Source organism: Lagopus muta, chromosome 5 (assembly GCF_023343835.1).
Source record: "Lagopus muta isolate bLagMut1 chromosome 5, bLagMut1 primary, whole genome shotgun sequence".
NCBI classification, from domain to species: Eukaryota; Metazoa; Chordata; class Aves; order Galliformes; family Phasianidae; genus Lagopus; species Lagopus muta.
Window position 1 is genome coordinate 36,079,515 of NC_064437.1, and position 17,467 is coordinate 36,096,981.

The 17,467-nt window shown below is 40.4% G+C and overlaps 1 protein-coding gene across 2 annotated transcripts; it reads right to left on the minus strand.

Annotated features, from left to right (window-relative positions):
• Positions 1-583: 583 nt before the first annotated feature.
• Positions 584-17,225, minus strand: GPRIN2 (G protein regulated inducer of neurite outgrowth 2). 2 transcript variants are annotated; one of them, XM_048946816.1, is made up of 2 exons: positions 16,861-17,225; positions 584-3,184 (listed from the first exon to the last, which is right to left on the minus strand). In XM_048946816.1, exons 1-2 carry the CDS (start codon positions 16,869-16,871, stop codon positions 1,354-1,356), a joined length of 1,842 nt encoding a protein of 613 aa, XP_048802773.1. In that variant the 5' UTR covers positions 16,872-17,225; the 3' UTR covers positions 584-1,353. The 2 variants fall into 2 exon arrangements, with proteins under 2 accessions (XP_048802773.1, XP_048802774.1); XM_048946817.1 differs by having other exon boundaries at positions 16,846-17,225.
• Positions 17,226-17,467: the final 242 nt, after the last annotated feature.

Below are 17,467 nucleotides of genomic sequence, written 5' to 3' on the forward strand. Positions count from 1 at the left end.
TGGAAAAAATGTGGTGAACCCAAATTCCTCTGAAGAGGCATTCATCACACAAACAAAACATTTTATCCATATAGTTAACATTCAGACAAGCAGTATTTTTTTCTAAATCTGCACTAATATGTCTTGTATTTTAATAATTTTCAGAGGCATAGGAAGTCCTTAGATATTTTTGTTACCAGAAGCTTTCTTGACAAATCTTTCAGTTCAAACTGGTTCTGCACTATGGTATACTGAAGTTTTACACTGTGATTTTTTTTTAATTGTTTTTGGGAAAAAGGAAATCTTGAAGCTGCCCATGTGACCAAGGCACTCAGAAGGAACAATCTTCCTTTTAGCTGTACTTTGGTAAAGACACCAAGTCTCACTTCCAGCAGACAGCTGACATCAGAGCAGTCAGGGAACACAAGACAGGCAGAGATTAGATGCGAACTGTTCTCTGTGGTTTATGCCACAACAAAACTGCCACTGTTCAGGATAGATGCACATAAAAAGAACTCGATGGAAATTATTTTTGATATAAGAAAAGCCAAACCTCTTATGATTTGTAGAGTATGATCATGTGACAGACTAATATGAACAGCTTTTGTTTCAGAAAACAAGCAGTCAATAAGTAATTCACATAACATGAGTCATCTTTGGTAACACTTTACATCTGTTTTAGTAAACATCACATCTGTACGTTCAGATTGTAATTCGTCGTAACTACATGAAAGATGCAGCAGCATCCTCCAACTACACACCAGCTTGCAAAGGGGTGAGTTCTGGCTAGTAATACTGAAATTACATGGCAGAATTATGTAGCAAAAGTTACAATTATTTCTAATATAGTATTACACCAGTTTGCCATTTTATCTATAGCTCAAGTCTATATAGTCTTTATAGTCGGCATTAGCGTAAGTTAACAGCAAAATGAATCCCAAAACTTAGGGAGTAGGGTGGAAAGCTAAGAATTTATATTAAAACATCATTTTCTAACTTTGTTTCCTAGCCCTAAATCATGAAAATACTGAAAAATTCAACATTATTTTAAAAAGATGCATCATTTATAAAATAAGTCTAATTCCTTAAAATACAATGTAAAATTAACATAGAAGAATAAGAGTGCTACATTAAATACTGTCAACACAATCAGATGGCATGATGAAGATACAACCATGTGTCCTCTGTTACATAGCCCAACTGTGGGTTTTTCCATGCTTTGCTTTTTGATGGCCACTGAACTTTTCCCACTTATCCATAAGCGGATTGTCCACATGCACTGTGTTAACGCTTGAGAGACAGCATTTATTTACAACTGAGAAAACAAACAAACAAAAAACCCCAGCATGGCTGTGGCTGTCCTAGAGCTACCGCTCACTCCGTTGCACTACTTGATCGAGCACAACAGCTTGGATATCTCAGAGAATGCATCATTGTTCTGAACGGTCTTTTCTTCTCCGTTTTGTCAGAAGACAGCTCCTTGTTGAGAGGATCCTCTTTGTTTTTCCCAGTCTGTTGAACAGGCTCTGTCTGGAATTGTTCTATTTGAATCTCAAGATGTTTTTGAATGGCTAAACCAAGGACTTCTGGATCCACAGATGCCCCATACACTTCCCATGTCATTCCTTCATCATCCCATCTCACTTCCCGTACCGGAGACTTGGGGGCCTCCAAGTCTTGCTCCAGGTTGACCTCTGGGAACACATGTGAGTGACCTTCTGCTGCAGCCGCTGGGCTTGTTGCAACAGATTTGCATTCCATAGTTGGGAGAGTTTGTACCTCGGCATCTCTGCGTTCAAGAGCCGGTTTGAGTCCCTTGGTTAAATCATTTGCAGAGGTCATAGTCCACATATCTTTAGTTTTCATTGCTATGTCTGTTGTTAGCTGGCTGCTAAAAGCAACACAAGCAGTCTGTGTTTCTGGAGAAGCTCTCTCCAGCTGAGTGCAGTGCGGAGCATGTTGTAGTTGTTCTCCAGGAATGCTACAGCACTTCAGGACTCTCTTGGCATCCAGGCCTGATTCACTTACTGAAGACACAAGCTTAGGATAGGTCAGAATGTCTGAAGTGGAAAAGGAATGAAGATAGCCAGGTGCTGCTTGCTCTTTTCCCGACTCACTAACTGAGCATACTAACTGTGGAACAAGCTGTATAGATGGTATGGGCAAAGAATGGCAATAGGCAGGGACAGTGGCATCTACTTTCATACAAGAGTCCTGCCTTATATTACAGGGCACTGCAGAGTTGTTATGAACTGCCATCACCATTGGTGAATATGCGGAGTTTGGAATATTACTGTAAGTCAGACCACCATGAATAATTCCAGTGGCTTGACTGAGAATTGTCCTGTTGGAGAAACTGTTTCCAGGCATGTGGGGTCCTAGAACAGCACTGTGAAATCTTCCAGGATCTGTGTAAACAGTTGTATTATGTGGAATACCACCACTGTCAAAGGTATTTGTGGGTACTTTTTGGTCTATAGGTAGAGCTGGAAGATGAGTCACAAGGTTTTGATAGTGAGTATTTTCATTTATTTCTGATCCATATGTTTCTGCTTGGAAAGACATCTTCACCACTGATGGACCGTGCCTGCTGCTGGAAGAGCTAAGGCTTGAATCAGTAGCACTGGTTTCTATGTGAGTGACATAACTCTGCTGTTTGCAACTGCAGGTTAGGTCTGAGTGGCTCCTCTGGAGAGCAGCTCTTGGTTCATCCATTTTACCCATGCTTTGCTGGTGCTTAAAACAGGCTGAAGAAACATTCTCAACAGTACTGCTCTTTACACACATCTTAGTGTCACCCACTTCCCAGGATGGTGAGGACTGTTCAATGATAAGAAAATGGTTTGTAGTCTTAGATCTGCTCTGTGAATTGTTATCGGGTGACTGACTGTTCATGGTTTGGACCACTGAGTCAAGTCCCATCAACCCAGACTGTGAGAAGGACCATCTAGGACTTGGTACACTTCTGGCATCGCTGTCATGTCCCAGGGTTTGGCAGACAGTGCTGCTGTGGCTTTTCTTAAGCTCCTGTTTGTTGTTTTGCCATTCCAAACTTGAATGCCCAGCACAAATGAGACTCGAGGAGCTTTTTGACAAGGGGTGACTATTGACATTCAAGAGACCATGACAAGTAGAACTTAGCATGTCCTTGTGGGAATGAGTGTGGAGCTGGTGGCTGTCAGCTGACATGGCAAAAGGAAGAGATCTGCAAGAAATGGTGGGGGAGAAAAAGAAGCAATTTGAGAAGGTAACATAGAAAAGTTCTCCATGTTTTCTACTTACTGACAGTACTCATCTAAACAACCTTAAGTACTGTCTCCGCAAAATTTAGGAAAGTTCACTCATAAGACCAAGAGACCAAAGAGGGCAAGGCCGCACATTTGGACCTCTCAGTGAGAAGCTTCTCATGTGTTATTTACAGCCTCAAAGAGTCATCTGCCAGATAGAGGGCATGCTTTTTGCTCCATCTGCCAACCAAGAGCTCGGTTTTTGATCCGAACAGACATCACTGCTTACACTTGTAATTCCATTTTCAGTGTTAACTTCAGTAAGCTAATAATAATAAGTTCATCTTGTAACATTGCCATCACTTGAAATTCACCTGCATTGGCAATTTTTCCATAATGAAATTACACTGAACATGACAGCATTTAAAATACTATTATTTGGAATCACAGAATCACAGAGTTGGAAGGGCCTCAAGGGTCATGAATCTCCAACCCCTCTGCCACATGCAGGACCACCAACCTCCACATTTAATACCAGACCAGGCTGCCCAGGGCCCCATCCAACCTGGCCTTGAACACCTCCAGGGACGGGACATCCACAGCCTCTCTGGGCAGCTGTTCCAGCACCTCACCACTCTCATAGTAAAGAATTTCCTCCTGACATCCAACCTAAATCTCCCCTCCCTCAGCTTCAAACCATTTCCCCTTGTCCTGCAGTTATCAACCTTTTCAAAGAGTTGATTCCCCTAATCATATCTCTGAGAGGTGTCATGCTCAGTGCTTTGCAGTACAGACTTGCAGTTGGCAGCAATATCCTTTAGCATGAAGATTTGCTCAAATTTGGACAAAATTTTATGCCAAAAAAGGCAATCTCCCCTCCTTCATTCATGTTTTCTGAGTTAGCAGTTAAACTAATTATAGGCTCCAACTGCAGCAAGCCCACCCTGTACAGCACACAGCCTCTCAGGCCTATGGGACTCCATTGACTGCTGGCATCCAGGGATAACAACACAAGCATACTTCCTTCTGCAAATGAAATTTCAGACTCTTGGGGCTAAAGGCACTGCCAGGTGCAGCCTCAACATTGCTCTATTTCTAAGAGTGTTTCAGAAGCCCTCACAAAATCATGATCAACACTTAGAAGAAAAGCACATGCTGGGAAAGGGACAGGTTTAAAATACTTCCCTCATCTCCTCCTCCAGAATGTTGTCTATCCTGCAGCTACTTATGCCTATGGGTATAGTCTGCCACAAAGAGTTCAAAGGAGTCAATAGGATTAAACACCAGAGCATAGCAGCCTGCAAGGCAAAGACCTTATATTTAATCTCTTTACAAGTCAACACCTGCAAAGGCTCTCACACACACTGGGATGAAATGATATTTACTGATGGAAATCCTGTCAGAAATATTCAGTCTCAAATGAAAGAAAGCTTCATACATGGCTATGGAAGCTTTAAAGAGCTCTCTCAGTAAGCTCACAAGGCTCAAATATGTATATATACACAGATACCAAGACCTCTGTATGCCTTCTTTATGCATCATTTCTGCAGGAACCTGTGTAACCAGAGTGTTGCAAATTTCTGTTTGATTCATGATCTGAACAAAGAGCAGTGACACATTCACTAGAATGCAACAGACCTGACATCAGTGGAAAGAATACCCAGCATGGTGTTCAAAATGAAACCTCCAAAGCGAACACTTTAGGATGCTTTTTTTGTCCCACCCATATAGACTCCAACTGCAGCTGAAAACATAACCAAACGTGAGCCACAGACCCTAAAAACCAATGTGAACAAACACCAGTCAAGTAAAACAACACCTCATCACATAGTTCAGGACATAGCTAAATATGGGAAGGAAAAACAAAACAAAAGACTAAGAAAGAATACAAAGCTTCATCGAAACAAGATGAACCACCTTTCTTTAGAACAGTGCACTTCTCTACCATGTTGAAATCCAAAGTCACATTTTCACAGGCAGCTCAAATGCTTCCCCATCTATAAGGCCACCTCTTGCTTTCCCCCTCACTCCCTTGTAGCTATAAGCCCCTACACAACTACCAGGCAGAGCCTTGAGCCAGATGTGCACCCACAGAGCTCTGTGAGAAGGTGATGGGTGCAGAACAAATGTCTGGTAGGTCTGGCCTTCGCTGACCTCTGCTGCAGCAAAATGTTCCCACTACATTTTGCATTAGCATGAGTGAGCACGCAGCTGTGTCAAACTGCGTCAGCTTGCTGACCCAGATTTTTTTTCCCTCCTTTTTTTAACTGGCTTAGCATTCACTACACCAGATCATCAATCCAGCTGAGCATCCAGCCCCATCAATTGCTAACATCAGCACAGGGAAGAAGCAGAAAAAGACCACCCACTCTACAAAAACAAACTGTGGCATAAGCTCCGAGCAAAGCAGGGCACACACAGTGCTTTTCTTCCAAAGACGTTGGCATTGACATGCAGTTCCACACTTGCCTTCTCACACATCCTCCTTTCATGTGCGCGCTGCTGGAGCTGATACCCCAGAGTACACAGGAATTTTTGCAAGTACCATACACCTCCCTACAAGAGCTGGCACAGCTCTGCATGTACACACACTAGAGATGCTGCAACACGAGTCTGTACAGATTGCATCCAGCTGATGAGAAGCAGAAGGAAGCCAACACGTCTGGGTGTGCACGTTTTCAGCAGGGAGAGGCTGAGGACAGGTGAGAATCATGTTATGCTACTTAGAAAACAAACAAAACAACAAAAACTCTCTACTGTAATTTTATAGTCATGCAGAGACATCGCATTTTGTAAATTCTAAGGGAATCTGCACCTAAATGCACAAATAAGAAAGCATGAACCCTGTTATGAATATACAGAAAAATGTTAGGCAAGCAGAGAAAGGATTAGGATAGAAATGGAATTAACATCCACTATTTTTGGCTTAGCTTCAGATAGCTTATGAGGGAATCTAGGCTGCTTTCACTAATTCCACTGAACTACTTTAAAGCAACAAATGTGTATTTTGCTATGACTTATGATTAAAGTTGCGACCTATTTAATGCACTAGTAAATTTAGTCTCAGAACATTAAATATCATGTATGTTATCAATTGAAATATTAATAACTATCGTTTCAAATACTTCAGCACTTTTATATTGCTTGCACACACTTCTAAGTACAATTTTGACAGCAATCACAATTGGATACAGAGTTGAGTAATTCATTGCTATCACACCATGTGAAGAGGAAGCTTCCGTGTGATATTCAGTACCACCAAAGCCAGTATGATTGTATTCAGCTCCTGTATCATGTATTTGGTAGTGATTGCTTTCTTTCCTGCCCTGGCAGGTTTCATAAGAATGTTATAATAAACAAGGCATCCACAAAACAGATCCTGGAATTCATAACAATGAGAGTAACATGGAATATTGGCACGTAAAAGAGAATACATTAATAACAAATCTAACAATGCTTGTATTTCCTCCAATAAGCAAAGTTGATAGTAATACAGCAGCTGAATCTGCTAGCCCTGAAAAGTGGTGGTTCTTTTTCTATTTTGAGTGCTGTCTGAAGCAAAAAATCAGCACCATAACTTAACAAATTCTACCACACTATGATCTACATAAATACTCTGTCATCACAAAAAGTAGCTATTTTTTGAAAAAAAATCTGAAAAAAAATGATTCCTTTCTACATTCTATGCTTTCAAAACCAGCACCTGACTACAAAGTAAGTGATGAAATCAGTCAGCCACAGAGATGAGAGCTTTAATTTGCACATGTGGAATGAAGTTAGGGGATTGGATCCATACCAAAGGTCTAGGTTGACAGACGCTCGTTTTAGGATACTCCGCAGTGAGCACCAGCTCTTTCTGACAGAACATATGGCTTTATGGGCTGTAAGGTCTTTGCCCAGAATTTGCTACTTCATTTGTACCCTTCTGGCCCTTGACAACCTGCACAATAACCAGCTTCGTGTGAGAAACAGAACTTCTGCAGCAGCACCATGCTCCAAGACAACGTGTGTTTTGTAGCAAAAGAATAGTGTAATTTTAATGAACTTACAAGATTTACTCGAATAGAAGGCTGCTATATCTAGGTTCTTAACTCTGCTTAATCTTATTATGCACTGTGGTTATAAATTTGAAAAGGCAAGAACAGTTTATGGTTAAAATAGCAGAAAGTTCATTACAGCCTAAGCGGCAGCTGTTAGGTAGCCATAAACATTACTAACACCTATCTGGGACACAACACAACACACACAGAAATAACAAAAGGAACTCAATTTCTGCCTAAGCATCCAAGTTACCTTTGGTAGCAGAAACAATGCCACGCATTCACACCTGTTCTCTTCAGGGCTGCTATTTTAAGCAATGCGTCTTCATTGTTAGTATCTACAACCAAATTCCTGCCATAGATGATTACTATAAGACAAGTGACATAAAAAAAAATCTTTTCCAACAAGACATTGATTTCTTTTAGAGCTATACTCTTTTTAAAGAGGCTTATACCAACAGAATGAGAAGAAGTACGGCCGTGTCTAATAAACCTGGTCCTGCCAGGTTTGAGAATTACCAGTAACTTGCACAAGGTAAGAAAGGTCTGTTCTGCACTGACTCAAGACTGACTCATAATATGAAGCCTGAGGATCTCCCTCGTACTTCACTCACCTTAAAGAAATGATCCATTAACAGTAATCACTACTGTTGGAAGCGGGTAGTAAAACCACTTGAAAGGCATTGGCAAAACAGGATTAGCCATGATAAAAAGCTTAGAGATTCAAGTGTTTGGGATTTGTTTTTTGTGGGTTTGTTATTTTATTTCTGCGAAGTGTAAGGGCAAGGAAGAAACTGAGAAGTTGAAATTGTGGAAAAGATAGCTCTCAAAAAGGAACTTCAGGTCTTTCTCTAAATTCTGTAAGTAACACTAAATCAATGCAAACAGATTAATACAGAATCAGGTTGAAACCCCAATTACTTAACCTTTAATCCATCATCTTCCTGTTGGCTTTCCATTTTGGAATAGTATTATATATTTACTATGCCTTGTCAGTTTAAATCTGCTAATGCCATCCTCTAATATTTTAGGTCATTTCCAAGTACCAGGTAGATCTACAAAACAGACCAATCTGGGCATCTACGGACACCATCAGATGCTCACAACAGATCAGTGCAGACTGTGATTGGGAAGATATTTCAGGTCTGACTGTATGTTGTTGCTTCCCCTGCATCACAAGAAGCATTGGTGACAGGGGTGATCACTGTAGTTTCCCTTGTAGGACAAGGAAGACTTGACAGGCTAGAAAACACAAGACCAGAAGAGTTATGGCACTCAGTGTTCAGGCTAGAAAACACAAGAGCAGAAGAATTAAGGCACTCAGTGTTCAGCAAGGCAAAAGCATAGATTACGACTGCAAAATGCACACAGATTATTCACAGCTTCTCCTTCATTTCTGTTAACTATCACTTTTCTTGCCAGGCTTGGCTAAATATTTCCAGTTCTGGCTTTCTCCTCTTTCGACCAGCTGAGTGGACTCTGTGTGTGGCATCAAGATGATAGAGATCAAATCCTGAAGTTAACATGGGCAGTCTGGTCATCAAAGACCTCACCAGAAGATCATTAAATAATTATCCTGTCAGAAATGAGTATGTTCAAACATTTGTTCATCCATACACCTCAAAGCAGAATAGTAATGCCAACAGCGTGCATCACCCTCCATCACCATCCATCACCATCCATCACCAGCCATTTGAGGGGAGGAGGGAAGAGATCTGCCACAAGCAGACGTGAAAGCAGGCTACAGATTACTTTGGGAATCAGTCTTAGTTGTTCTTAATGCACTTATCCTCTGAAGTGGGTAAAACTCAGCTGTTGGATGGAATCAAGAAAGAGAAATTCAGTAGCCCAAGGTGAACCCCTAGATACACACAGGCTATGCAGTTGTTTAAATCGCTGCACGCTTGAAGGAGTTTAAGCTCTTAGAAGCAGGAAATCAATGCTCAGAACCAAGTGGAATCCAAAGAAAAGGCTGAAATGGCCCTGGCAGTGAGTGAGCCAGGGGAGAGAGAAAGAAGGTAAACAAGAGCTGGGGAGTCTATATTCCAAAGTGATACTGACAAGGGAGGTGAGCTAAGAAGTATGAATGCAAGGAAGGCTATTTTTATGATAACTTTAATGGAATTCCCAAGAGGGAAATTCACACTGGGCTGTAAATAACTTACTGGGAAAGCAGAGGGCTACGCTCTATCACAAGGGAGGCATGTGTCCTGATGCCACCACAAGACAGATTGTGTAAGTGTGCGTCTCCTTCACCACTGCCCTTTGTTCAATCATCTGTCCCAGAAAAAACTTCGAAGATCTGCTTAGGATTTTGATCTTTTTAGAAAACTGTGATATGCAAAACATTACTGTACCTGCTTGTACACACAGACTGACCACAAGGTACAGCCTGCCCTAGAACACAACTGACAGAGCTAAAATATCATGAGATACTGTACAGTTGTACTTGATGCTTATTGTTAATATACGGACAGCTCTTTTTATTCCTTAAAGCTCTCCTATTCTGTTGGGAGAGTTAAAACTTTTCAGTTAAAGATCAAATATGTTGAGATGCTTGTGTGATCAGATGGATTCATTAGCTGAAGCTTTAATTAGCATGATATCATGCAGCACTCATGCAGAACTATGCTTACAGTGAACAGTGTATGCCTACAGAAGTGGTATATTAATATAATTGCCTTGCTGCTTTAAGCAGAACAGAAACTGTTAATTCAACTGCCAGATTTACGCTAGTAAGAGCTGCTAGCTACTGATATCCACTGGAATAATAGAAGTCCCATGAGAAAAACATTTCGTAATGTTTTTAAGAAATTAATCTTTAATGCAGAAAATCTGCAGTGACCTATCCACATTTGGATTTATTTCAAGACAGGCATTAGAGTACCTTTTCTTCTTCATAGCAGAAGGTTCAAAACCTACTCCATCACATGTATGAGGGAACAGGGCTGGTCTGCTATCAAATGACTCATCCTTCTCTGCCTTTCTGGGTCCACTTTTAGTCACAACAATGTGTCCCCACAGTAAACTCACTTCAGTGGAACTGTGTAAAAACACACGGCTATAGCTTGCTCTGCATGCCTCCACCCATCTTGCCTGTGTGTGCAAACTGCATGGCTCACCACTGCTTGTGAAGTATCATGAACGTAAAAATCATACAGAAAACCCAAAGTCTGTCTACAGCTTGTTCCAGCCTCAGAGTGAGGAAGTACCACTACATATCAGTGCAACCTGCTTACATGAGGCCAGCAGTTTGCACATCTAAAATCCCACCCAAACATGAGTAAGTCAGGTATCCACTTGTAAATTCACATGTCTTAGCAGAAAATACTCAAGCTACCTTCTTTGTTGTTTGCTTGAAAGCTTAATAACAACAATGGAAAGAGGTGAACTCAGCTTGGTTTAGCCTCCCCTGCCATATGGATACCCTAAGCTTTGCCTCCAGGATTGAGCACTGTAGGCAGTTACCGCTGATTGCAAGAGCAGTAAGATACTGTGATGCTCCACTCTGACAAATTAAGGTGCCTCTGATACCTAAAGCAAGTCCATGGGCAGCCTGCAAGCATGCTGACAGGAAAAAAGAGGCCAAAGTGCCAAGCCTTCATATAGTATGCCCTGTCTCCTAGATGATCTTATTGACTTGGACTCTGTGTTACACTGCCAGCAACCACAGCTTTAGAGCTAATCAGGGTGGCAAACAAAGAAATCTCAAGCCTGCCTTGAAAACACTACTTGCTAGCTTAGGGCACAGCAGCTTCAATGTCCACATACACCATTACTAGCAGAAGGATGGCAATTCCTACAGTGACATCAAGCAGAAATAGTGGTGACATAAGCAAAGGTAACATAATCTGAAGATCTTCGAACACCTGTGATGTCCAGAAAAAATGTTTACAGACTGAAAGATGCCTCAATTAAAACAATCAAAGGTGGTACATTCTTAGATGTGTAGTAGCACTTTTCTTCTGTCTAAATCAACTTACCTAGCACACTACCTAGCAAGACCTAGTAGTTAACCCTCAGTTCTTGTTCTTTCATTTTCCTCTGCAATATACCAAGGTTAATAAAAAACACAAATTCCTTATTAAAGTTAGTGTTTATGAATTGTACACGAAATACTAGAGAACAGAAAGATTCAGAAGGACAATCTAACTACAACCTGCAATTACACTGAGCAGTGCTGGGGAACAAAAGAGGACGACTTCCAAATTATCAAAAATGATTGGTTAGTTATTAGAAAGAGGAAACAATTGCCTCCTACTTCTTTGTTTACAGATATATGGTATGACCCTCAGCAAGTCATTCACTTTGTGACTCAGTTTACTCATCTGTAACTCAGAGATTAGATGCAGAAGCCTCTGATGTAGATATTTAGGGCTTAATTCATGATCACAGAGCACTCTAAAATCCCGGGATAAAAGATACTAGACACTGAGAAGAGCATATTCTAGTCCTTCTTTACTAATATTTGCAACAGCAAATATTTCAATAGTTCAAGAAAACAAACAGCATCTTTTATACAAAATCCATGTTGCACTTGCAGAAAACTTCTATCTGGTCAAGTTTAGGACAAGGGATTCCTAATAAATAAAACTAATATTAACAGTAGTTTTATTTCACCAGAACCGAGTTTCTTAAAAGGATGTCATCTTTGTGCTACAGATCACATAATGTAGATAATATACATGCTAATAGCAGCTGTATTATGTAGCAAGATTTATTACAAGTAGATTCACTACATTTTTTATAAGCAGAGCTGACACAACCAGAGATCGTGTTGCCTTGCAGACCTTTGTTCATTTGCAAGCTTTCATTTACTTGGATGAACTTTTCACTCTGGCGGAAACTAGAGAAGCTTCTTTGGCAAATTTAAGGTTGGGTTCACACTGCAAGCTCTGTTCAAGGGGATAAGTTGTGTACACATTTAGTCATGCAGGAAAGGAAATGGACTTCAGAAGGTCTATTCAATCATGTTTGATAGCACTGAAAAGTTCCTTTTGCCCTAGTGTTGTATAAGCTACCTTTAAACTACAGAAGCAAAGAATACAGCAGAAACTGGGGAGAGTAAACTTCTCAAAACTGATGTTTTGCCATGTAGTAGTTATGCCAAAATGTGATGTCTCAAAAAAGCTTTCCCAGTTATTCTGTAGTCTAATCAGATCTATGCAGGCAACTGTTGTCTATAGCTTTCAGAAACAAAGAGTATCCTTCTAATCTCTCAAGAATGGGAGAAGAAAAGCATTAGAACTTGGATAGAAGAAGGTCTACATTCACAAAATGCTATCCAAAGCCTTTGACATCAGAGACCACAGGCAGAAAAAACAAAACACATAAAAGCAGCAGACCAAACTTGCAATTTTTAGCTCAACTTCAAGTGCATATGAAGAGCTTCCTCAAGAGCTTTTGTTTATATTCTTCTCCTCTTAGCCAATTTCAACCACAAAACGAGCTGCAATAGCCTCCACTTCCTTATTAACGCTTAGTCATGTTCAGACACACAAATACAGAAGTCTAAAGAGAGGAATTCAGTAGCTGCAAGACAATGGAGGTTCCTCTCACCAGCAGGGTAAAGGCAGATCCCACCTGTACTACCTGGACTGTTGGAAGAGCTCATTAAGCATCTCCTATTAACTACTAGCAACAAGATACCAATTATGTAAAATTATTTGATGTTATAGGAACTTTTTGCCATTCAAACATTTTTGATGTATTCAAGACCAAGGTGGACAAAAAACTAAGAAATCTCATCTAGCCTCATAGCCATCTCTGCTTTGAGCAGGAATTGCAGAAGATGAGCTCCCAAGGTCTCTTCAAAACTGAATGATTCTGTTATTTCTCTTTTCATCATCTTATGTTTTCATTTTGCAATGACAGATGTTCTTTAATGGCTTAGTAGAATTTGCAGCTTCTACAAGGTAAAACAGGAACGAGTTTTGGCAGGTCAGAAGAGTAAGCCTAGTACTGTACAGACAAGGAGATACATATGAAAGAGGCAACTCCAAAGGTTTTTTTTCCAATATGTCAGCAACTTTTTGTTGCTAAAAAGCATTCTACTCTTTCAAAAGTTTAAGGGCTATTTCAGAACCAAGAAAAGCTGCTGAAACAGGATGCATCTTTGTCCTTGACAACATTTCAGGACATACTTATCCACCCTGCATATTCACCCTGCTCAGTCACAGGCACTGAACTTTCCAACAAACTCTTTGCAGGAAGAAATAAAATAATTTCAAAAGCCTAAAAATAACCAAGTTCAGACCTTGTGTATTCACCATCTCTCCAACTTGCACACCAGGTTTGTATAGTTCATGAGCTGAAAAGGAAGTTTTGTCCAGTTCAACTCAGATGAACTGAGTTCTGTCAGCCTTATGCACTGTTGACTGGAGTAAAGCTTCTGCAAGCCAAATGAAGGTCTCACATTTGCTCAATCCATTAATCTTCGTAGGTGTGCCCTTGCTAAAGATTAATTAGCGAATATTCTGTAGAAGGAGAAAGTCTCCCGCTCCTTTCTCTGCTTCGTATCAGATGCACAAGAGCTAAGCCTTAACTTCAGAAGATACCCAACACAGTGCAATAGGTCATTTCAAAGGTGATCTTTTTTCGGATGCTTCACAGGTGCAGACCAACACTTTGAAATACCCATGCACTTGATGCTCACACTGAATACCGAGCTGGCAAAGATGTGGCTGATGATGTTTTCATTTAGCTAGTCTGCGCCTGCTCCCGAGTGAGCGTATATACTTCAGCAGTCCCAAAGTGATATGTGGAGGCTCTTGTTGCTAAGAAGAATTGCCCCGAGTGGAACTTTATTCTGAAGTCCTTTAACACCTTTGGTAAAGGAAAGAGTCTATCTTCCCTGCCATTTACTACTAAAGAGTCCAAGTCCTACAGGACTGCTCCTCACATATACATTGGCTAACTGCTGCATATCTTCAGATGAATTCAATAGCAGCTCATTTAACATCTCTCAGCTAATTGTCTTCTCATGGTACCCCTCCACAGATATTCCCGGCCGCTGTACTCCAATATTTATTTTCATTCCTTGCCTCTTTTTGCTTTCACAGAAACAAGATCTCTCTTGTCAATGAAGCATCACCTCCCCACTCCACATTCCACAAAACAAAAAGACCACCAAGAGTTTGGATTATTTACATATTCTAGACATTTTAATAGCTAAAAAGCACTTTCACATAGAATGATGTACATGCACACACCTCTATCATTCATGCAAGTTAAAAACTCATCGGCATTGGCTGACTACTCTTAATATACAATTGAGTAAACATCAAGGATTTTACCTTAGGAAAGAACATCAACATGATGCTATTACAGAAATGAAAGCATTTTCAGCCACCTTCATAACACCGCTTTCTACATGCCTATTTGTAGAGTAAGATAGTTTACAACCTCCATCTTGCAAAGGCCAAAATTACAGAAATCCTTTTCTCATTCCTATTTGCTTCCCCTGTAATTCCCTTATTACTGTACAATGAAGCCACAAGAATTGACTAAAATGCCAGTGCTCACAAAATCCATGGTGCTGCTCATCATAGCAGGGGAAAAATAAAAAAAAAATTAAAAAGTGAGAGTAATTGTAATATTATTTGCAGCCTATGATTCATGCTATATTGTTCTTGGGAATAGACTGGTCTGGGACTAAAAACATGCAAAACATTGCATACAGCTGCCAAAGACATAAACTTTGATTTATTTGAGGAAATAAGAAAATCACCCAGTCCCTTTAAGGTCACTTGCAACAATAAAAGCATGGTATACAGTAACAGCAATAGATTTTTGTTCTTTTCTGATTCACTGGAAAATGCTTATGGAAAATGAATAAATACCATTAACAGAACTCTCTTTGAAAGCTGCTTTCCTAGACTGCATTCTCCTGAAAGATGTGTAACAGCTGGCAATACCCAAATGCAAGGGATCGATCAAATACACTCCATCTTCATATTCAGCCTCTAATCTCCAGAAGAGTTGCTGAAGAAGAAAGAGGATTTTGCTGCTCTTCTGTACGGAATTATTCTGCAGAAAATATAACATTATCTGACCAGTATAGCAAATACTGCTACACATCTGCAGTGCTTTAAAGCAACCTCTAACGTACATCATTTTGTTGTTGTTCTAAACGAAGAAAAATCTAACTTTCATAAGTATAATAATCATAAATAATGATTTTTCTTTGTTCCACTTCCCCTCATATATTCTTGTTTTTCAAGTTTATTTTGAAATAATATGGTTTACCGTGTAAGGAAAAATGTGGATTTGGAGTGGTTAACTAATGGATATTCATCAGATTTGATGCCATAAGCCAGCTCAAATACTACAATACTGTATGGCATTTACTGCTCCTGTTGTTTGTGCAGCCCTAGGAAAGCATCAGTATCTACACTCTAACTACAACTCTGCAGAGCAAAGCTCAAGTGTAAAAATGTCTGGGTAGCAAAATCAACAAAACCTTACATTCAGAGAACAGAGCTTTTACAGAGTGACTGAGCCATGGCATAGAAAACAAAGCACTCACCAAATCCACCCTCTTAAATGAAACCTCCCCCTAACCTAATTATTACACACACAGATTCCTCAGATCTTACTACAGTCCTACTACTTAACTTTAAACGTGCAAACAACTACTTGCAGGCTCATCTGCATCCTGGAGAGAGGAAATCACTGATATTTTTGTGTTGGCTAATTACATCGAAACGAGAGTCACTGGAAAAAAAGGTAGATTTTGATCTTTGTATGGTTCATCATTTTTATGCAAACCTCTATTAAGAAGAATATCCAATAGTTATCTTCCCAGCCAATCTGTTATGCTTTAAGTTCTGAATGCAGAAATAAACATTGGCTTTTCATACCCCTTTTAAACCTCTTCCCCCAAACCCACAAGTGCATCAGCACAAATTCTTACATTTAATCACAGGTTAGGAACTGCAACGTATGCACAAAACAGTCTTCTACAGTGATTTCTGATGAAAAACACTGACTAACAGCAATAAAAAGCCAAACCAAATTGAACTTTCAGCCTTTAAAAATACAAGTTCCTGTTTGAGATGAAAACATTAAAGGCTGTCCTAAATAGTAATTGATTATTTGCTCAGGAGAGAAGAGTGTAGAAACAAAGCTGACATTCAGAAGGATTGAGGCATTTCCCTGTTTTTCTTCCAGTGTGAGGCATTAACCTCTTAGGAATTAAAAAACCAGCATATGGTATGCTTGGTGGTAAAGAAAAGAAACCATTCTCCAGTAGATTAGCGCCAAAAAGTAATACTTAAAGCCATATATAATCTAGAAATAGGGTGACAAGTCTATTCTACCAATACTTGCTACCAGGCATATACATGCACACCTCAGTTGAAACACAAGCACAGCAAAAAAAACCATCCCACAACGTGTAGCACTATATTAAATTCCATTAAAGTTCTGAGCCATAGGTCTCATATTTTACTAAAAGAGAGAACTACAATTTCCTTGGCTTTTTAGGCTTTTTACCAACCCCCTGCTGCCAGCATAGCACTTACAGAAGCCTGGCTCTGGCTCTGTGCAATTCCTCTCCCTTCCCCTCATCTGCTTTGTTACTCTCCCGTGGTCCTTACCTTGCCCCTACTTACAGATGGCACATCCAGCTTCCCTGTCCAAGCTACTTGGAGGGGATTTAAAATAGATGCTCAGAAATTTGTGGAGAATGAAAGCCAAAAAAGTTCAGATTTCCTTTAGAAATTGGGCTCTTTGATCCGCCTGATGCTGTTGACACTAAGGTGAGTATATAAGGGGAAGGAGGGGGGATTGCTAGAGAGCATCAAAGGCAGGAGACCGGGAGATGGGGTTTCCTCTGCCTAGAGGTGACGCCCCTTCCTGCCTCCCCCCTGGCTGGAGAGGAAATAAAATGGAGCTTAGAAGGGAGGGAGAGAGATAATCCTGCAGCTTCATCTGATTAGAGAACAGGGCCTGTGCAGAGCCTGCAGAGCCAGCAGTGCCGCCAGGGAAGCACAGGGAGGGGAGGCAAAGAGGGGCAGGAAGAGGAGGAGCAGAGAGAAGGGGATAGAAATGAGGGAAAAAGGAAATGATAGAAGATATACAGAGGAGCTGGCAGCTGGGCCAAGCTACCCTGGCTGCGTTCAATTTCTACCCTCATGGAAATGTGAAAACATCAGTAGGGGACAATCCCTGCTTCTGGTAATCTAGAGCATAAACAAACAGAGAAGCAACCACACACAC